This window comes from Chanos chanos, chromosome 1, assembly GCF_902362185.1.
Source record: "Chanos chanos chromosome 1, fChaCha1.1, whole genome shotgun sequence".
Classification (NCBI taxonomy): Eukaryota; Metazoa; Chordata; class Actinopteri; order Gonorynchiformes; family Chanidae; genus Chanos; species Chanos chanos.
The window spans coordinates 20,070,010-20,093,501 of record NC_044495.1 but is presented as its reverse complement, the minus strand read 5'-3'; the positions used below and the strand labels follow the sequence as shown (position 1 = coordinate 20,093,501).

At 39.7% G+C, this 23,492-nt stretch overlaps 1 protein-coding gene across 1 annotated transcript; it reads right to left on the bottom strand.

Annotated features, from left to right (window-relative positions):
* Positions 1-737: 737 nt before the first annotated feature.
* Positions 738-17,691, bottom strand: ntf3 (neurotrophin 3). Its single transcript, XM_030782988.1, has 2 exons — positions 17,635-17,691; positions 738-1,520 (listed from the first exon to the last, which is right to left on the bottom strand). Exons 1-2 carry the CDS (start codon positions 17,650-17,652, stop codon positions 738-740), a joined length of 801 nt encoding a protein of 266 aa, XP_030638848.1. The 5' UTR covers positions 17,653-17,691.
* Positions 17,692-23,492: the final 5,801 nt, after the last annotated feature.

Below are 23,492 nucleotides of genomic sequence, written 5' to 3'. Positions count from 1 at the left end.
ATTACTGTACTGATTGCTTGTGGAGTTCCATCATTTCCAGTGAAAAAGGTGGTTATGGTTGTCCTGAATTTTTTTCCTATAGGTGCACACCAGGAATAATGTTCTGTATACCTACATGTGTTACTCAGGGTACACTAAACCATCAGTGATAGAAAAATATATGTATATATATATATATATATATATATATTAGGAATTCCATGCATTTTTGGTGATACACATGTATATGTCAGTATATATTTCTGTACAGTCAATCTTTTGAAGAAAAACAAGAGGAGGGTATACTGTGGGCACAGTATCAGTAGCATATATTGAGTTTCGTGAGCAATACTGTTGGGATTGTGGATATGATTGTTAGGATTTTCATTGTAGCTGATCTCATGGTCCAGATATGAAGAAGTGATTTGTTCTCCGTGAGTAGTACAGACGTGTGAGCAAGGCACATAGTTTCCCCATGTAATGTCCCTCTAGCTTAGTGGCATTGTAGGTATCTCATACATTTGAAAGTTATTCTTTATGTAAGATTTTCCTTGAAGTCTTCAATAAATAACACAAATAGTTTTAGACATTATATATAGACATGTATAAACTACATGCATTTCATTTAACTTAAATAATAATTTATATTTATATATTTACAGCCTCCTTTCTCAAGAAAATAAGAATAAAAGGAAATGGAGTGGTTGCTCAGTCGGTTGTGGGTCTGTTTTTTTTTGGGGGGGGGGGGGCATTATTTTCTATGTCCTGCGATGTTTGCGGGAGAGTGCACATACACACGACGTGTCTATCCTGATCCAGCGCCACCCCACGGCTGATTTGTCCTGGGTGAGAGCACGCACGTATGTCTGTGTTGTCTTACACTGGGAATTCCAGTGCTTGTCATCGATACCTCGGCAGCCGCTCTTGAAGGGCTTGGCAGTCCGACAACGGGTCTCGTAAAAGTACTGCTTGACCCTTTGCTGTCCTGTGGTTATCATCCCCAACACAGTCACCTGATGTCCCCGGATGTCCACTGCAGTGGTTTTATCTGTCACCCATTTGCTCTCGCTATCACATACTGAATATTCCCCTCGGTAGCTCTTGTGCTCAGCATAGCGCTTCTTGCGTGTCTTATTGGCCGAGTCCGAGTTGCCAACATAGTCATCAATGAGGTAAAGGGGTGGTGGCTGCAAGGGCAGCCTATCGCTAAGCAGAACCCGTGGTGAGTTGTAACGCTTTTGCTGTTTCAAAAGCTCTGATGAGATGTCCATCACTGGTTGGTAGACGGAGCTCTGTCTCTGCACAAGGTCATCGATGTTGTCAGAGATGACAGGGCTGAACGGCTGGAGCATCTCTGGACCCTCTTCTTGCTTCTGTCGACTGTGACTGATGTCAGCTTGTAGCAGTTTTATGATGAGCGTGTTGATTGGGTCCTGAGTGGGCCGCTGCTGTTTCTGCATGGTGGTTGCCTGTATACCGTAGAGGTACGCGAGGAACATCACGTACAGCAGGATGGACATCACTAGATTCACCTGTAAGATCTGTGGTGAGACAAAACATCATTAGTCACCACGGAAACCCAGTTCACAGAGTTGACTCCAGCTTAATCTATCTATCTATCTATCTATCTATCTATCTATCTATCTATCTATCTATCTATCTATCTATCTATCTATCTATCTATCTATCTGTCTGTCTCTTTCTCTGTCTGTCTGTCTGTCTTTCCATCTCTGTCTTCAGTTAAACAAAGAAATAATCAATAATCAAGTCATTAACTTAAATACTAATTCTGGATGATCATGTCTTCCTTTCCGCATACACATTTTTGGCCATATAAAACCAATACTCCTTGGGAAACATATATATCCCGGTCTGTGCCATGAGACAATACAGATGCACAGCAGGAACCTGTTCAGTGCATTGTGGGACAGAGTTATAGAGAGAGGGTGTGGAGGTTATCATTATGACTGAGGTCATGTGGAATGGAGGTCTGGGGAGGCAACGTGCTTATGTCTATACAGCAAAGCGTTAAGAAACCACAGGCCCCCCTCTGCTGATTCACTGAACCCCATGGTCCATCCATTTCCCCCGTGTATATTCTGCTTCATGCCACAGCCTGAGGCCTCACGAATGGAATTTTCTGGAGTACACAATTCCCCTTAAAGATACCTCCTGAGTGTAGGAAACTTCCCTCACACAAAAGATATAAACTATCAGAGGGAGGAGCAGTTCATCTTTCAAATTGCGGTGACAACAAAGCATGTTCAACAGGGTGAAAACTCAAAGATTTAAGAGACTTCAGATGAAGATGTTGAAGAGGGATGCTCTATATGCAACAGAATGAAATACAGGGAGACAGATACGTCACCCTCTACTGTCCCTGCTTCATGACATGACTCTTGTTTAGCTTCCACTTATGAAGACTGTGTGCAACATGAAGCAATAATGTTTCATATAGTTTTATACATTTCATAAGTTTTATACCATATTGAAGGGTACTACAAGGACTGATGTAAGCAAAGGTTTTTAGCTTGGTGGTCTTCTAAGTTTAAGAGAGCACTCTTTTTTATAGTTGTAAGATTCCAGTTTCAATAATCCAGTTTTAATGTTAAGACCTACATGACACTATAGTGGCCCGGTGTCTAAGAGATGCAACTTAAAAGTTCTAACAGTTCTAAAATGTGGAGAAAATGTACGTCAGGATGTAAACGATAGAGTTTATCATTTGAAAGAAAAAGTCAAAACCGCTGAACTCCAGAATTCTAAAAATGAGTTCAAATGTGTGGGCTTTAGACTAATGATGATCTTAACAGGGTGAGACAGAAGTGTTGCAGGCAGACATGGCTAAAACGAGCAGATCAAAGGGATCCTTGGCACAAAGAGAGAATGGGCAGACTCAGGGCCACACTGGTGGCTAGTGAAAATAAATAGACTCTCTTTGGGCCCCAGCTTTTCCCCATGTGTTTGCTTTCCTCCAGCACATGCCTCAGCCTCCTGAAATACCAGTCTGCTGATTTACGGCGTGAAGAGAGGAGCACCGTGTGGATAGAGAGGACCAGTCATGTTGCCGGCGCTACATCCTGGAGCTAGAAAACACGAGGGACAGCAGAATCCCTGAAATTTGTTATGGTTGTTACATAAATTATTACATTTTGAACTGTGCTCTGTCTTCTGTATCAGTTAACTAGGAACCTGAGTCATTCTACAAGTTGGCGTGATGTCTAAATGTTTTTTTTTTTTTTTTATCTTTGCTTCAGTTTAAGTAATGTCTGTGACTTTGGCGACAAGGGGGAGGGGAGGGGTTATATTATTTAGCATGTAGTTAGCTAGCTAATCATGTCAAAGTGTTGATAGAGTGTGAATATGACCTCTGAACCAACTGTCCAGAGGCTAAGATAATGAGGCCACACATTTCTACAGTTTGTATTCTTTCAAATTAGTCCCCTGCTGTCACTGTACAAAATCAAAGGCTAAGTGACAAAGAGAGAGAAAAACAGTCATTGTGTAGAATTTGCTGTTGTCAGGCAATGTTGAAGTCCTTGAGCAGAGTATCTGCAGGGTGAATGAATGTGACAGACAGAGGACACAGAGATAATCACACGCCACCACCTCATTAGCAGTCAATAACCACGGCTAATTTCGTTTTTTGGCAGGGCTGTCACTGACAAAATGACCACTGCGTTACAATCACGGGCAGTCACTGGAAAAGAGAAAGAGCATTGCAAGTCAAAGTCACCTTTCAGGCAATGGCATAGAAAATGGGTTTGGAATAGTGTCTGCCCTCATCAATGAAAGTTTTTCACTTTCAAATTATCACTGACCTGTTAAGCATCTATGGTGGACAGGGAACAGCCTGCTATCCAGCACATTACAGCAAATATCATGTAAATTTAAGAGAAAACAAATGGGAAACGCTGTGAGGATCTATTTGAAATCCAGACATAATCGGTGGAGCTTAATGCGTCAAAAGTGAGTCAATCAAAATGGCATTCTGATTCTATGCCCTTTGGAGTTTGATTACAGGATAAAGAAAGTCAGATGATCTCAAAAGTCACTCTAACAAAAAAAAAAAAAAAAAAACAGGTTGAGGGAACATCAAGTGCCAATCATGTCTAAAAGTCCAAGGTAGTAGTTCATCCAAATAAAACATTTTTCCAATAATGAAGTGTTTTTATGACCACGGCGCAAAAATTTGTTTTGAGAAAATGAAACTACACTACAGGTCATGCCAAAATAATTCTAGCATCTTAAGCCGGTGAGGCAGTAATGTAAACATGAGAGGCCTCCATTTGACATTCATTTGGAAGAAATCTGTGCTGCAAAAGAGAATGTAAACCCATAAGCCAATGACTAAGCACTCATCAAATTTGATTCAAGGAAAAACATAACAGAACCATTCAGATGAATATATTACAGGAATATGCCAAGGCTAAGGCCAAAGCTCTGGTTCTGATTGTCAGTTTGCTGTACAGTTTCAGCAAGATTGAACAAATAAACAAACTGACTGTAACCAGGATCACATGCTGTAGTTTGTTGTACAGCGAAATAAACAAGATTTTTTTTTTTTTTTATGTCAGGCACCTATCTGTTATTTGAAATCTGTGCTCCATCTCCATTATACCCCTCACTGTGATAAATCTAATGCACTCACTTTAGTCTCAAGGGAGCAGCCTGGTATGAAAAAACATAAAAAGATTCCTCTACAGTAAGCTCTTCTCCTTGCTGCGAACAGTAAGCATCATTCAGGCAAATACAAGTTGGAAATTTACTTGGAATGACTTTAGATCAGGTTTGAGCAGATAATCTTTTTTATCCTCTTAAGTGCGATCAAATGCTTGGCTATGTTTGTATGTGTCTTGCACACTTTCAAAACTGCACTTGCTCACATAGGGTCAGGTACATTATCTGCTAATGGCTAATGTGGTGGAAATGTCAATGCTCTCCACACAAATCTAAGCTTAGACTATCCATACAATGAAATGCACACTATAACCTTTGTAAACCATATCTGAAGAGATCATCTTTAGACAAAAAATTGCTGCTCTCAAAGTACTTCACTCTCTCTCCTTAAGTGCAGCAACTCTTGATTAGAGTACTCGACAGGCCTGTCTGCTCTTACACAAATAGGAATGTAATAAGATAAGAGTGTATGATAAGGTAATATAATATTATAAAATAAATTATACCAACAATACACTCTACAGACTCACTCAGATAAGGAAACCCAGATAAACAAACTGATAAAACAACACATGAAACCCATGTTATTCATGTCATGTTTCATTTGTCTGTCCCTCAGCTGCATAAATTTAGGAAATTAGAATTTGGCACAGGTATCAAAAACAAGTCTGCACAACACAGGTCATCTGGAGAAACTACATTACCATGGTATGTATTTCTCTGACTGATTTCTCTCTGAATTGAAAATGGACAAAAACTTCAGTACAGCATTGACCAACCACAACACATGACTAAACTGCAAAAAACCCTTCAAATTTTAGATTACGCCCTGAATTTTGGGATCAGCAGATTGTCTTTAAAAGATCCTGTTTATTACATTCCTAGACCTATGACAGTTCAGCACTTTCACTCTATCATGTCTAATACATAAACAGCTAGCTGCTAAGTGTTTTTATGCCAAAATGGGCTTGAAGTAAGAATACTATTGTTGATTGGCTGGTGTTGTGTCATCTGCCTCAGTTTGTGGAAATGAATGCTGTAGCTCAAGGAACTTCACAGTTAAAAGCTCGAATTACCCAAAAAAGTTAAAATAGATCAAAAACACAAATTTTTCACCTTCTATGATTTGAGGAAATATATGTCAAATATGTACTATTTCTGGCAGCTCCTGGTTGCAGTGTAATAACTTGTTTTCGCTGACATCAGATTCTCAGACTGAAATTAGACTACAATGCATTTCTTAATTGAACTTAAACATCCATATTTCTTTAGACTATTAGTTATTCATTGATGCTACCAATCTTAGTAAATGAATTCTCATAATAAATATCTTAGCATATCCAAACCTGCCTTGATCAACCAAAACCAAACAAAAAGCTTTGTTTCCTTAGAAATTAACACCAGCTGCAAGCCTTTGTAAACCCCACTGACTCTCACAATTTGTCTCAGTAGTGAAAGTGCTCGTAAAACTTTTCCTAAGCCCCATCAACTTCTACTCAGTCACTGTGGACTTTAATGTCATGTTTGAAATACAATCAAGGGCGTTCTACCTTTTGAAGTCTGAATGGGCACAACATGGCTGTTAAAAGAATATTAGTCATTCATAATGACCACTTGTTGATTCCATAAGGATGGCACTAATCATTCTATCCAAATGAAATATAGTTAAAGGAGACAGAGCTGGGGCTGTGTTTGGCAAGCCTTTCCTCCAGCTACCTCTCCGCCAGACCATCCCAGACTGTTTTAAGAGCCTGGTATGAGAGGTCTCATTGGTTCAAGTGATTAGCCAGGTCAGCTGACATGCCAACCAATGGGCTCCTGCTTCTTTATCTGAAAGGGCCCAAATTTGCTCTGGCCCTAATCCTTTTAAACTGGGTTGGAAGTAGGCACTGTAGTATATTGAACCTGTGGAATAACCACATGTTGTCTCATTATAAGACAAAATGAAACAACAATTGGCTTCCCTTGTCCCCAGTGAACACACATTATCAAAAAAACACATCTTGTTTGTCACAGACAGGCTCCTTTCATGCCAACGCTCAAAGAGAGACATTTTCCTCTTTTAGCATTTGATCTCAGCCTGCAGTTGAACTCTCTTTACTTCGTCACTATACAGCACTCCGAGGCATGCCAGCCCTGTATGATAAAGCTTAAAATACAGCGAGCAGTGGATATTATGCAATGAATAACATGCACAGCACATAGAAAGGCAATCAGACTGTCACATGCATGGGGGTAAAATGGCTGCAGGAGTGAAATGATCCACGGAAGATCAGAAGGACACTGTTCTTAAAACACTCTGGGATCTGTTTACTCCTCTACTGCATCCCACTGGACTCAAGCAGCAAAAAATGGAAGTGGTGAGGGAAGAATGCACCCACCCTCCTAACTGAATGCTTTGTGGTTCTTTACAAACACAAGAACATTGTTAGGGAGCTCTTAGGCACTTTGCCGACAGCCTTTAAGAAGTAAATTACTTCAGTGACCACCATTGGGCACAAGCTATCAAGAAATTCCTTTCATTTATATACAATAGCCTCTAAGAGAGTGTCCTCCTGCAATTATCTTCATCTAACCAAAGAGGAATTACTTATCAAGTTAGCTTTTTATATAACCTGAATCTTGTGATATCAATTTATAACTGTTTGGGGCTTTTATGTCTACACTGGGAAAATTATTTTTACAAAGTCTTCTCTCTCGGGTTACGTGATAAGACACGACATTTCTAGAAAACCCTGGCTGATAAGTGTGTACAATCAAAGGAAGCAAGAGGAGTAGTTTTGCAGTGAACTCTTATTCCAGGACACAGTAGCATTAGGTGTTAAAAGCTGCTCCTTGATCTTCTTTAACTGGTTTAGAGCACTCAGTACATGGCTCCGTACTATCCCAGGATTAGGCCTTATACACGTTTGCGCATCTCCTTCCTATTGGACAGAGCAACTGGTCTCAGAACAGTGTAGACAGTTCTGTCAGCAAGAAAGCTTTGCTTGCCTGTTACTCCATGCCTTTAACTTCATTTCCCCCAATTTTCTACAGCTATCAGTATAAACAGCATTTGTGTTAGAATATTGGATGTACTGAATTGGCAACAGTATGCTACACTCATACAAACATACATGCATTCAAATATACACGCATCATGCATGCATGAATACATACATACATAAACACACACGCGTGTGCACACACACACACTTACATTCATACTTATACACATACATACATGCATTTATACATATATGCATACATACATGTGCACATACATACATACATGCATACATGACATAAATATATGCACACATACATACATACATACATACATACATATACATTCATACAATCATACATACATATATGTCATGACATAATATATATACTTTGATTCCCGGCCAAAACCCTTCTCTATGTGCAGCAGGTGTGGTGTTAAGCTCTGACAACACTGTGTCAGTGGCCTCAGTGTGGGGTGTTCATCACCACCTACGCACATCACCTAAGACTGAGCAAGGAGGCTTATGGCTCCTGAGCCTTTAACTCCTCAGAGGATTGCTGTAGGATTAGCATGGGGCCCTCTGACACCAAACCTCCTCCCTGTGCCCCTCAGCACAGTCAGAAACTCACAGTACTGACAATAACAGCTGTGTATCACAACTTTCAGCACTAGCAACAGGGATGTTCCAGCAGTGAAACACAGACGTTCCATAAATAAGATAATATGAAGTACATTTTTCACAGAGGAGATTTTACATATATATAACCGGTAATTACCGGTTTTTGCCTGGTAAAATTTACAAAAAAAACTATAGATTAAAAACTTGTCGGTCAAACTGTCCGGTAATAATGCTCATACAAAACATATGAGAATGACGCAGCTTATGCGCATTGCAAGCTGCAAAGACACATTGGACACGTTTGATTTCAAGTCAGCACTCAGTCATTCCTGGTGACACTATCTGAAGAATAGTTCAGAGCAATGAACTGAAGCTACAAAGAAATATATTAAACCCTGAGAATGTTAAAAGACACATGGTACTGGTGCTGCTGGGCCAGCAAAGTGAAGCAGAAGAGGCTGGAAAGCAAATAGGAGCCATCGTATGCAGAACAACTACATTAAAACAGTTACCTGGCAGAGTCAAACATAGGGATGCTGTATATCAGAAACTGTACACCTAATGCTCTCTATAGGGTGTCAGTTTTCGACTTCCTTTTATTAACTATGACATGATTGCTAGAGACAGAGTAAGTTATTATTAAGTCATGAATGAGGAAATGGGGGAAGTCAATAAAACTGATGCGTGTCTTCTTACTGGGAAATGAAAATACAGTCGTCCCTCCGTATCCACAGGGGATTGGTTCCAGGACCCCCAGGGGATACCAGAATCCATGGACGCTCAAGTCCCTTATATAAAATGGTGTAGTATTTGCATTTAACCCACGCACATCCTCATCTCTACATTACTCATAATACCTAATACAATGTAAATGCTATGTAAATAGTTGTTATACTGTATTGTTTAGGGAATAATGACAAGAAAAAAAAGTTTACATGTTCAATACAGACACAACCATCCTAGGCCTAACTACATAGTACACGTCAGCAACGACGTAACATTTCCCCTTCAGCACTAACAGATTGTTTCCATTTAATGACCTGAAAGAGAAATACACAGAATAAAACAAATAATGTTAAAAATATAAGTACATATAGAAAATATTAGTATAAATATTTTCTTTAAGCTGGACACTTAATGCTTGCTCAGTCTTTGCAAACACTTTTATCACGAACCAGAGAGGCCATTTTTTACCGTTGTAGAGGCAGCACTAACGCTTCCACCAATTTCAGCTTCTCTCTGCTTTATTGTGCGAATTCCCGATTCGTTCTTATCGACCGTACTACCCACTTCGGCAAGCGACATGCCACTTTTCAAAAGATCTAAGATTTCTTCGCTAAGAGATAGCACTTTACGCTCCCTCTTAGCTTTTGAGGGATTGCTTTGACTTCTTAATTGCTTTTTAGGAGCAATTTTTTCACAGAAACAAAGGGCACACACAACAATGCTTAAAAAACGAGTGGTGGACAGAGACCAATGAAATGGCTACACCAGAGTATGCCTAACACATCACTCCATTCGCGTGGGTTCAGCGTAGTGCTCGGCGCGACAAATTCAAGTGTAGTTTTCTGGGACTTTCTGGATGTTTTTTCTTTTTTTTCCGAATATTTTGTCTCCGCGCTTGGTTGAATCCGCGGATACGGAGGGCCGAGTGTAAGTTGCACAGTGGTTATTGTTGTACAGATGCATGCAGCATGCTTTGACCATCACTAAAGAATCCTTTATGACATCACAGCAGCCACTCGCTGTGTCCGCAATCAGTCGCTACTCACTATGTAGTACACTATATAGTGAGCTCGCCATTTTGTAGTGCTGTCCGAATGTACAGTGAGAATTGTTGTACCCTATATAGTGCACTCAAAGTATCCCACAATGCATCGTGAAAAGTAGGGTACAACCGATGTACCCTACATGGAAAGACATAGAACATAATGCATTGTGGCCTGTGTCGTGAAAGCTGGCAAGTGTTTACAGACCAATCAGATGCACATGTTCTGTTGTTTGTTTATGTGACAGACATAATAATTACGAATATCTTATGTAGCAGCATAACAACCAACTAGTATCTGAAATGTATCAACAGCTGCCTACCCTTATCCCCTAGTGAGTGTTCTATGTACCAAATACTATATAGTGAGTAGGGAATAGTGAATGAGTGAATGATTTCAGACACAGCAGCTGTCTTCGTTCTCTTTAAGGACAGATGTGTATCATTTTGTTTGTCAGTTTATTTTGACCAACATTTAATAAGACATTTCATTTTTTGGTTGCTCTGTGTTCTCATTTAAAAATTTGAGCCCATGTATTCTGTGCCTTTATATTTAAAAAATGGGAAATTAAAATAGCTGAAAATATTTTTTTGCATGGTTAGCGTGCCTGAGTTGACAGTGGATGTCTATAGTGATGATGTAAGCATGTATTAATTGGCCATAGTCATAATTCCCTGTATGGTGACATCTCCCTCAAAATCATATTAACATGTCAAAATGTTCTTGGCCTATCTGGATGAAGAAAAAAGAAATCCAAATTCAGCCAATATCACACCAGCTTTGACCGATCTGATGGCATCAGGACATTGGATGTGACACCTTGACCAAATACATTTTGTTCTGTACTGCTAACTCAACTGATGGGCTCAGGATACTTAGAAGGGCATAAAAGGTGATATTCCAGAAGTAGGAATCCAACCAGAATTTTTAATTGAAGAGCACCTAAATCCTAATGCTGTCCAGTGGAGCCCAGATGTTTCCGTAAAGGGGAGAGAGAGAGAGAGAGAGAGAGAGACCCCCCTCCCAAGCCCATTAGACTCTGACCAGCCCCACAACAGAGGACAGAAAAGAATGCTCTTTCATAGACCCAGTGAATAATGCAAAACCTAGCCCTGACCGAGGGTGTTTGAAATCTTTTCAAGATCAAGTTCATACATGTATTCCAATCAAAGGACTTTGACAGATGTTCCGCAGGGCGTGTAGGCATTATATGTTGTCCTAAAGATGAGCTTTTCCTGTTAAGTTGTAAGTCATGCTCAGAAACACGGAGGAGGTCCTGCTAGTTGTTGTGCTGACATGAACTCAAATACCATCTCTTAGGAGCATAATGGTATGTTTTCCATGAGTAATTGTGATGTACAGAATGTGCATTTGTAGGTGTGTCCGGGTAGGAGAATCATGTCTCCTACACACTTTTAAAACGGTTCAATATGACTGTGCTAAAACCAAGTCCACAATCTCCTGCCAGTGACAATGATCAACTCCTCTTTTACATGTTTAACAAGATTCTGTCAGGGACTGGCAAGATACTGATCATTTCTCATGATCCCCTCGAGCCTGCGGACCCTGCAGCCCACAGGTGACAAACAAAGCAAGCATTCCAGGATTCTCTGTGAGGATCAAGGGAACAAAAACACGAGGACGGCTCTGTCAGTGAGTTCTATAGCGTCACACCTATGGCATTCTAGCTTTTTCTGTCTTTCTGCTCTCTCTGGCAGTGTGAGCTGATATCTGTCCTTTCATAAGTCACCTCACACAGAAGTGTTCCTCTACACTGAATATACACACGACACCAGAACTTTCTGATACACTGACAGTGAATGTTATAGTATGATAGAAAGTTGTAATGATCATAAAAGTGTATTTGTATGTTTGAATATGATCTACAGTGGCATTCCACATAATCTTTTGCAGTACTGCAGACACCATGACAGAGAGGATGGCTTGATCTTGCGACACTAGTCTCACTAAAGCAGATAACAACGGGGGGATTACTGAAAAGAATCCCTACACTGACTCTTCATAACCTTCACCTTACGATCAATTTATGCTGGTTTTGTTTTGATCATCCCATACTGTAGGGTCCATACTGTATATTTATCCATTAAACTGCTGAAAAATGCCTGATGATTTCTTTTGCAGTTATGGCCACTTGAAATCTATTCAATATGGCCTCTGTTTAGTTTCTCTTTACAAATGATTTATACATGTATTCAAATTATTTAAATGTTTGAATACATAGAGGCTGAACTGTGGGAATTTGAATGCAGCTATTCAGTCAAATACTATTATTAGAGACATTCCAGCTTGGTGCCATGGCTTAAAGTTCTGACGATGAGAGCTTAGTCACGTAATGATAACAGTCCCAGATCTGAAAGCATACCTTTAAAAGGCAAATAAACGTCAGCTGAGAAACTTTCGCCATTACCCATCCAACAAACTAATACAGCTGATATCAAGAGTACAATAAACACAACTGTAAGAGGACTGTCATAACTGAAGCATATTTAAATTGTGTGATGGACACACAGTGGATGGTGGTAGATTTATTGCAACAGGGCACTGACTTCAGAACAGTTAGTTCCCATTCCAAACCCTCCAAAGCAAAAATGATCTAGTTTGGAAACTATATGCTGCATGTCATTTCATGACACTAACTGGCCCAGAAAGAGGGATTTAACAGGGAGAGGAAAGCCTCTTAGTGATATTGGGTCAATTAATAATTTGAGGAATATTCAGACATTTTCTATGGTATTTATGTGCCTGACCCACCCTCAGAGGTATGCGCCTCAGGATTCCAAATTAAAGCTTGTGGAGGAAAGTGTTCCTGGAATGGAAACTGTTTCTGAGGCTCCAGGAGCCTCCATCTTTGAATGTCAGCACCACACAATAAAAGGAACACACAGACACATCTGAAAGTTTCCTCTTCAGTGCACTAAGGGTGCAGAACAGGTCCTTGTTTACCTTAAAGCCTATATCATTATTCTGGTTAAAGAATCCTCACAGTTACAAAGTGATATCTGAAAACACCAGTGGTGGAGAACACACAGAGTATTGGAGTACATGGGTGTGCAATGAGTGTGTCTTCATATTATTCAGAACAGAACACACTGAAAAATATTTCTCAAAGATTCATGTATGATGAATCTTTTTCTGAAGCTCCTTGATCAGTTTCTGATATCTGAGTGTGAGGTTTCCAAATATAACTGCCTTCAGCAGTTCAGTGGAGGCTGCAGTAAAAAACTCAAAGCACTCTGGGAAAAAAAACCCTCACAGTCTATAAAACAACTTTAGCCCATGGACTTTACATTGAGTAAACTACAGTTAAGGATCTGCACAGACACAGTTTTTATAAGGTGCCATTATACTAAGTGCTTCAGTAAAAGCATAAGTACTGGTTATTATGATGTCATTCCAGTGAACAGGAAAGACTGAGTTTGAATTTGCTTGTTTCTGAACTTTCTTTTGTTGGTTGCAGAACAACATTCCAGAGTCAATCTATACGAATGTCTGTGGCAACAACAACAAAAAAACCCACTACCTATGAACAGAAGAAGACAGAGAGGTATAGTGACAAGAAAATCTATTTCAACTTCTCTCTCTGAAACAGTGCTGAGGGATGTGTTTCAGTGCTCCATTCCTGTTCTCTAGGTCCTCAGCATCACTCCCTTACCGACAGAGCTGTCAGAAAAAAAGAGTAGGTGTCGATTGGTGTAGCCTAAGCTCTCTAAACAGACTAAGTGTTATTTGTGATTTATCGATGACAAAATGATGTCATAGGTATAGAGTTATTTGCCTGATACAAGGAGACTGAACGGAAAGAAAGAGTAGTGGTGACACAATAGAAGCCATGTTTCCAGTGGAATACAGTGAAAGCTTCAGCTTAGATTTCCAAGGAATGTTATCCTCTAAAATTACTATGCTTCTCTCCTTCATACAAGATGTGCTACCAGCCGATGTGGCAAATGCTAAAATGTGGGCCAAAGGCTTTACTAGTAATGTCTAAAAGCCTGTATAGTAATTAATAATGAACTACATTTTGGGCTAGAACAGCTCATCACTGAAAATGCTTTGACATGTCTGGCACTTTCTGTCTGCCCCTAAGGGTGATGGCCTTTTATGTTTGGATGACTCACGGACATTCCTATCTACAACGATCTCTCGTCACAAAGTTCCTCAGGAATGCAACTGCTACACTGCAGACAGTGTCTCTAAAATTTTAACTAGTTTTGCATTATTGCCAGAGTTACAATAAAATTGTTGTGATCATAATTGAAAAATGTTCATTGTGATTTTTTCAATGTCTCTCAGCCTGTATTGATTAATGCACAAAAATATGAATGTGCTTTAGCACAGGAAGTTATGTAATATTCTTTTGGCAGTGGCTGAAATGCATAACTTGGTGTAATCCAGCATTCGGAGAGTTCTCTGATGAAAAACTGAAGCATCAATCTGGAATGAGTTTCCCAAAACCACAAGAAACTCCATACAGGATAACCCAGGGGAAGCATCTCTACATTTCCCATAACCCTTGCACCTGTCTCTTGCCAAGTTATTGTGTGATTATTATGCAAGAAATGATCAAAGTCCAGAATTAGATCCAGAATATCTACGGAAACTTGCCCTCAGCAACCAAATATTGGTGGTCAATGAGTTCCATATATGGCTATTGTCATGAAGTTCCCACATGCAGTGCTTGGTGACCAGAATAAGTTTGTGATGCCGGTCCAAGCTGGTATCCATGTTTGAATTTAGACTCTGTAACTGATCCACATTCTGTGATGAACTCTCACTGTGTTCATCTTAAACTATGCCATGAAGCAGTAACACCAGAGCTATGGAGCTGAATTCACCTTTTGATGAGAATGGATTAGTTATAGTGGAAAGAAGATAAGTGTGAAAATCACAGAACATGCAGTTATATTGCATTAATGCCTATTATATGCAGGGGTATCCTTCTCATACTCTTTTATAACATGCAATGACCTTCTATGGGCATTTTTGTAACAACTACATGTATGATTTTCATCGTGACAACCAGGAGTGTAAAAGAGGTTCATATTTGTTTATGACAGGTTTTCTGATACATTATTGCTGTTTCATAATTCTTTACACATGCTGGGTTTAGCTGTAGATCACAGATACATATCAAATCACTTAAGTCAATTGATTATCTTGTTTCTAGACAAACAAACATTTGCGTACAGTTGTCATGCTTTCTTTCACAAATGTTGTTTTTCGCCACTTTTCTGCATATAAACTCATATAAAGCATAGTCACGGTACATTATTCCGTAAAATTACATCAGGTTTGCAGAGAGCTTAATGTCATAGCTGGCATGGTGTCCGAACCAAAATTGACTGTGATTTATAAAGGATTCACTTGAGAAAGGAATTCAGATGCGCACAGACTTTTAATGAAATCCAGAATGTTCAGGCCTTAAATAAAAGCCACCGAGACAAGTCTAAAAAATTTTTATGAGGAGATATGCGTTCTCAACTCATGATTGAAAATTCTTTAAAATAGCTTCTCATATAGCGCAGGATACTTTTGCGGAAGGTCTCAGTAGGCTATGTCTATGTCTAAATCTGTATTTAGCATGTTGTGTAGCGTAGAAAACGTTAACATACTTTCCTTTCACAAACTGAGTAACCTGAAAACCAGTAAACTCAATTTGAACCCTTTAAAATTACTAATACTGTGGACTGACTAATGAGCACCATTACACGTTGGTTGAATCTCGGCCACAGATTGGTACTCAAGATGGCATCTGATTGCCTGGTCCAATGCTTTGATAATCCTACAGGTCTTTCTCCGAGTGTGCCCCGAAAGCCCCAGCGTAGAAAATTATGTGGCCTATACTGTACAGTTTCAGATCAGTAAATGTTAAAATTAATTTAAATTGGGTTCACCAGAGATATCTGCAATCAATAATTTCTACAAAATGAAAACATACATTGAGAACATATCTGTCGCGCAAACAGGACATCTTTGGGTCTGCATCTTTCTTTTTTAACGCGTGCTAACACACACTTTGAGACATTTAGTGACCTACACGATTTACATGCGCATGGATTTAACAGGTAAATTACATTTTGGTCCTGTCGCTGAAATTTAACAGGGTTTCTGCCAAGCAGATAAAGGCAATGAAGATTCCGAAGGTACTTAAATCATACAGTAATACTGTAATTACCCGGAGACTCCCGGAGACTGGAGAGGATACAACTCAAGCCACTACATCCTGGTCCTGTGGGTAAAGTGTAACATCGTCGCCGATCGAGGCCCCCCATTCTCCTGAATTACCGTGGCACTAATTCCAGTCGGCAGATGCGCTCTCCGACTTCTGTCAAATCCATTATTTGACAGATGCCTCTGTAAGAAGCAAGTCTGCACAAGACCACAAGACTTTCTACAAGATCTCCCTTTACGAGAAGATAGCAGCGTGATGTTGAATCTAACCCAAAGACCGGTATTTGTAATATATTTTGTACTCAGTTAAACCAAAGTTCGAAAATGATCTTTGCACAAAATGACTCTTTTAACATGGTTACGAAAGTGCATTCGGTACAAGCCAAAGTGGTCCTATAGGTTTATCGCGTAAAAACAAGAAATATAAAGGAAAGAAAGTAGAAAAATTGAGAGCGTTTGGTAATCTCAACTACACTACAGATTTGTGTGAGTAATCTTAGAGATTGTCTGTCTGTGCTGGATAGATAGTAGGGGCGCATATACAGCACAACATGAAGCTCTCACTTTCTCAAGCAATTCTTGTCACAGTTAGTTCACAGTTGTAATTATCCAAACCTCTCAGATCCACTGTCTGAGCTGTCCATATATGCGCATCTAGTGCGTCATGTCTTCTGAGTAGAAATGAGAAAATCTTTTAAATAGGCTTTGTGCTTTACATATCAGTTGCACAGAATCTACGGTTTACATGTACAGGCCTACAAATTTCACAAACAGATAATGAATTCAGACCAATTCTGTTTCTTTAACTTAGGTGTCCAGCAAAAGCATATTCTTAGAGTACTGTGATTAGAGGCACTTTGCGGGGTAAATGTACTTCAGCCCTACAGTCGGTTGTTTTGTAACTACAGAAGGAGTGCACTCCGGGTAAGGTAAGAACTGAATTTGCCCATACTGGTTTTCAGTTCCCCCCGAGGCAGTGCGCAACGCATAGCATTTCACATTCTTCTCAAAATCGGCCTGTACCATAAGTTCCAATTACTGCTTCAGTAGCCCAATATTACTGCTGTAAAATAACACGTTACGTAAAAAAAAAATTCAGTACACCATGAACACATTTTTAAAGCACTGTTCTTAAGTATTCACATCCTGACATGTCAAATGCGCAACTCCTTTCTGTGCTGCAAAACTTTTCCAAGCCGCAAAACTGTAAAGTGTGTCCTCTTTAAATGTATGACAAATGGTTTGGAATAATTTGCCATCGCAGCATATAGTTTGCCTCACGCACCTCGAATTCTAACATCAAGTCACTGAAATTCTGCGGTGCCAAATCTGTCAATCAGAATCTCACCAGATTCCCACAATAAACGATATAAAGCAAGTTGAAAGTCGAAACAACAAACAGTACGTACCGTAATAAAGGTAACCATAGCATCGGTGTCGAAATACTCAGCAGTGCCGACATTAAGGTAGTAAGTAAATAAAGAATCCTTTTGGAAACTTCCTAGAAAAAACCGCACTGTGCGTGCTTGCTGCAACAGTCTTACTAGCGTGTGGAGTGCATAGTGATCTCTCTCTCTCTCTCTGTCTCTCTCTCTCTCTCTCTGTCTCTCTCTCTCTGCAGACGTAATCTCCTGCTCTGCTCTGTTATACGCATCCAGCTGGGACAGATGGCTTTCATGGGGTTGTCAATTGCACTTTCAGGACCGGCGCGCTGCTCATTCGATTACTCGCACCGCCTGCGAGACGTTTTCACTCACACAAATATTGTTGGACCCCTAAGGACAGTTGTTTAATATGCGTCAGAATTCTTAAAACTGCACGTTGACTCTTTCTTCTACTTAAGGAATATATTGTCGGTGTTGAGGAATTTTGAAGTCATGCAAGCACTTTGGCTTACATTGCAAGTACTATGAGTTTTCCTTTATAGTTTACTTGTCTATTTTAGCTTATGTCAACTTATTAACCATAAATTACTGGATTAATCTGTCATGCTTATTTAATCATTTATTTTTTCTGTGTTTTTCACTGTTTAGTTGGAAAGCAGTTTAATTGTGTATGGTGCCTTATATTCTGCAGAAATTAAACTGAAAAACAGTTGAGAGCCAATTATAATCATGTTCTGTGACTTACTTAAAAGAAATTTTGAAAAATTAATGCGACGGAGAGGCACATTCACAGCTCTGGGGCATCCAGCATGAGTCAGATCAGACCACTATAATCATTCATTTGTACATCACTAAAATTCATCAAATATGTATAAGTGAGAGGAAATGAAAAGAGAGAGCATGAGTAACACAAGAGCAAGCAGGATAAGAATGGAAGGATGATAACTTTTTACCTTTTTTCTTTTATGTGAATCTCCTACCAGTCTGTGGATGTTTGTTTTGGAGCAGGTCTTCTAGGCTGCCTTGTTTTTTATCTGTTTTGTTTTGTTTTGTTTTTTGTGCTCAAACACAAGGGCACCAGCCACAGAATTTCTTCAGAGGACTTTCTTAAACTACTGTGTTTTGGCATGGCCACTGTGAAATGATAGTTATACAACTAACTTTTCTATATAAAAACACCACAAAGACCAAAACATGGTAAATACGTGACTGAACAATTAGCATCTGAAAGCATGTAAAAATGTTACTTTCAGCAGAAAAGACTTCAACTCTGAGGCAAACTGTCAAAGCTTTAACATTATTGTTGTACATTTCAACATGCAAACAAAAAGAAGACATTTCTGTCAGCAAAGGTTTGTCTCTTCTGCTGCTGAACACAGTTAATTTTAGAGAACTTACACAACTGTGCATGCATAAGAAAGTGCCTCTTTTCTTTTCTGAACTATGTCTGTTTAGGAGAGTGGGGACCTCAGGTACAGACACTAACTTAAGTCTTTGAAAGTCCTGCCTGAATCAGCACAATGGAGCAAGGGGAACACTGTTTTTATGTGGCCTTGGTTCAATGTGATTGTTATTCTCGCATATCTGTCATCAAACAGAAAAGTATGTCTTTTTTATTTCTTTTTATCTTTTTTATGTGAGCTTCCAAAACTTTCAAAACTAACAAATAGCACTTTACAATGGGGAAGCAAGCTATTCATTCCTCTCTGGAGTACTGTAAAGTAATGAATGGAGAGTGAGAGCAGGGTGTGTTTAGAACAGTGAATTAGCCTGAGTAGAGTAGGCTCTGAACATTCACTGAGGAGACAGTTATGAGAGAAGGGTCACATGACATAAGGAACACACAGCAGACATCAGATTCCTGTAAGAAACCTCATTTTCTCAGTGTGTCATTTCTAACTTAAGTGGATGGTCTGACACAAATCACCATCACTTCAAAAGGTCTGATTACTGACCAAATTGTATGGTTCAAATTTAAGATATAAACAACATGGCCTGATGCTACGCAACCACATTTATACATAAACAGAACTAAGGCACTGGCATGTATGAAGTTATAGCACCTTTAAGTTATTTAAAATACTGACACAAGAACACACACTTCTAACTGTTATATAATACTGTCCAGTATACAGAGGTCAGGCCTATGCTTGACCTCAGTGGACAAGAGCCGCTCCACCTTCATCCTCTTCCCTGAAAAAAATTCCTGCAGACTAAAAATCAGACCAGCAAATGGCAAACCCTACAAGCAGAAAACACAGTGACTTACCCTTTAATTGCCATAAACAAGCAAGCAGAAGCCCTATTTGGAGAACCTCTATCACTTGCTGAGTAGACGATTGTGTCCTTGAGTGAAGCTGTCAGCATGGACAAAACACAGAGAGCGCGAGCGAGAGAGGAAGAAAAGGAGAAAGAGAGAGACTGACTGAACGCAGTTCAATCAAAAATAAATAAGCCTGGCTGTTTTTATCAGAGCGACAGACGTTACCGACAGGAAGCAAGGCACATCAGTCAGGAGAAAATGTGTCCCAGGGACGACGTAAGGCATTTCCTTTTAGATCGCTCCACTCATGCAGGCGTGACAAAGCACGTTGTCACACTTTTGGACGGCACACCAAGTCGCACGTCTGTCTTTCCCAAGTCATGCTGTACTTTGTGTGGTGTTGCTGCACATGAAGTCATCATTTCTATAAAAGTGGTAAAAGCTTTCCTGGCATATAGTGAATAATTCATAAATGAAAAAGTCCTCTCTGGAAGTAAGCCTAAAGGAAGATAGATACAGTGTGAGTTAAAGGATGTTGGTGGTGTTGTCAGGATGTAACCTATCTACTTCAGACCTAAATCCGGGTTTATCAGTCAATACTAGATACAGCATTTCACTGCAAACAGACTAAACAAGATGGCTGAGGAATCTATTTCCTTGCACTGAAGATACAGAGGATTTTGCACAGGTAGTTCAGAACTGAAATTTTATCCTCTAGATACCTCCATATTACAGCATGATCTCTGGAAGTGAGTTTGATTGAAAATATGCAGGAGGCTTGGAACTGAGGAAACTCCCTGGGCCGCTTGAAGACTTCTGGCAAGCTAGAATTTGTGTTGGCAGATGAAGTTAGAACACTGAGTTGCGACAGTTGAGGACAAGAAGAAAATAAGCTACCATTTTATTACGTATCACAATGAATAGCTGAATGATTTATCACAGCTGACATTTGTATTATGTTTGCAGCTGATATTTGCATAATGAGAAGTCAGTTACATTCCACTCTATGCTGTATTGATGGTTTAATCATGGAGTGTGTTACAGAGGATTGAGGAATGTGGGTTGTTCCTCTCTGACGCACCTTACACCAGCATTTATTTTTATACAACACTGAATGAAATTTAAGCAATACTTAAGTGCTTAATAAGCTACATTTTCTTAGTTCATCAAGATAAGCTCACCAAGCACATAGCTTTGGTGACAGAGAATAACATTAACCAGGCAGTGTTTATGCTTGTGAGATCACAAATAGAGTGCTGTCTTAAGAGTCCTAGACAATCTACTGAAGATTTAAAGCTGGTATAGTCAGGTCTCAGAGAGCTGTACAAAGGAAATCATTAAGCTCTGTAAACTGGGAAAATGACTTCAACTTCACCAGCTGTGTATTCAAGAAGATCTAACCACGTTTCCTATAGGAGGTTTTATATTCACAAGTGCAGACATGTGGGTGAAGACTTATATTTTGGATTATACATGACTGGGTGCATGGCTCTGCTGTTCACTGGAAAAAAACAGAGCATATAGCTGAACCAAACAAACAGTTTGGGCATGCAAAAGGGTTACTTGCCTGTTGTTGATGTGGAATTTCTGTGTATATTCATACATAGAATGTATAGTATGTCCTGGTATGTCCCTTTGTGTGTTGCTTGGAAACCAAGTATATACAAATAATGGTGTAAAAAATGATTAATTATCATTTCAGAGTTTAGATTGTGTGTGAAGAACTGGGTCGTTTCATGTATCAGCACTGAGTTGTTTGATCGGATTACAGCTGACTTACTGGCAAATCAAATCCACTACTTTGTAGGATTCATTAAAAATAGCCTGCCGCCTGCTTTGAATTTCTTTTTCTTTCTATTAACAGTAACCTTTTTCTTTTTCTTTTTATTTGGATTTAAGTGGACAATAAACGAGAAGAGAAGAAATTTATTTGATCTGGGATTAGGTGTATTCAACATGACTGTTTGGTTTCTAAGGTAAAAGGCGGGACATGAGTGAAGATTTCCCTGAATCTGGTGTGCAGTTGACACTTTAATCCCTTTAAGAGAAGTGTAAAACATTTAATTACATACTTGTAGCATACTAGAAATACACTTTAGCAGCTAGGATTGTATAAAGTTGTTATAGTCATGTTCTATGGAAAATCATTCACTTGACAAGAACCTTTGAAGTTTCTTTTTCTCTTTCAGCCCAATATCAGCTTTTGTTTGTTCCTAGCATCCGTGTTCCTTGAGTTTGCGTGCAGTGTGTATAAACATGTATACATGTACACTCTATTCATCAACTTCACCTGGGAACGCAGTGGCTCCTCAAGTTCTCTCTCACCCTTACCAACTGGTAGCCATTTTGCATATAAACAAAGCATGTGAGCAAATGAAATTACAATACAAATATTTATTTTCTGATAGATTTTGCACCGCGTTGGGTATTTAATGTCCTTCATGTGAATAAAAAAGTCAATTATACTACAGGCTTAAATCCAAACAGGATGAGTTTAGCAGATACTAGGTTTGAACTGATGTGCTCCTGTCTTGTTACAGTGCAGCAGCGCCCTTTGTTGATGGATGGCTGGTCTCTCCCACCTGGGCCAGTGGCCCTGAGGGATTACTGTGGCACCGAGCCGACCTCACATCTCACAGTACACTGTGACTGGAGGGACAGGCGTGCGGGAGAAAAAGAGGAAAGAGAGAAAGAGAAGAACAGAAGGAGAAAAGAGGGAGAGGAGCAAAAGGGAGGGGGAGTACCAGAAGGATCAGGTTTCTACCCATTTTCATGGGTCATTGCTTGGCTGTTCACTTATTCCCACTGCAAACGTAAACACACAAATACATGCACACAGATGCACCCAAATACAAGGACTCAGTCGAGAAACACACATAAACACAAAACATAAACACATAGTTCAGTCTAGTCTAGAGTAATTCATAAGCCAGTCACTGAGATGAGGGGAGAGTGATGACTTGGTTTGACAGTGAGTGTTTGTTTGGACTGTATATAAGCTAAAACATATCATATATGTGTCTAAACAGTGTTTTAACATGGCTCTCTTCAGTAAAAATGTTCACAGTGGTGACTGGGTCCCCCTCAGACTTTCCAGTAACTTAGACTTTCTACATTTACTTACACAACTCATACACACAGTTATGGTCACTCCCACACACAAACACACACAGACACTGACACAAACAAACAAACACACACACACACACACACACACACACACTCTTGTGTGGCCTGTGTGTGGTGTCGAAGATCTCTGCCTTCCTCTTTCTTGCCTTTTCCCTTTCTTGCACTTTAATTCTTTATTGCTCTCTCTTTCTCTCTCACGTACACACACACACACACACACACACACACACACACACACACACACCCTTTCTTGTATTTGGTGTGTTTATGCAAACACATGGGAGACAGGGAGCCCCAGAGTGCACTTTAAAGTATTGGCAGCTGCAGTGTCGATGCTGCCTCAGACAGGGGCCCTCTTGTGCTCTTTGTCCAAACGTAGAAAGAGGCAAATCAGACAGACCAGGAGAGAGTGCGAACCACTGACCTGAAAAAAGAGTGAGAGAGCACAGTGTAACTCTAGGCCTGAGGGTCAGTTTACCTGCCTGGCCAT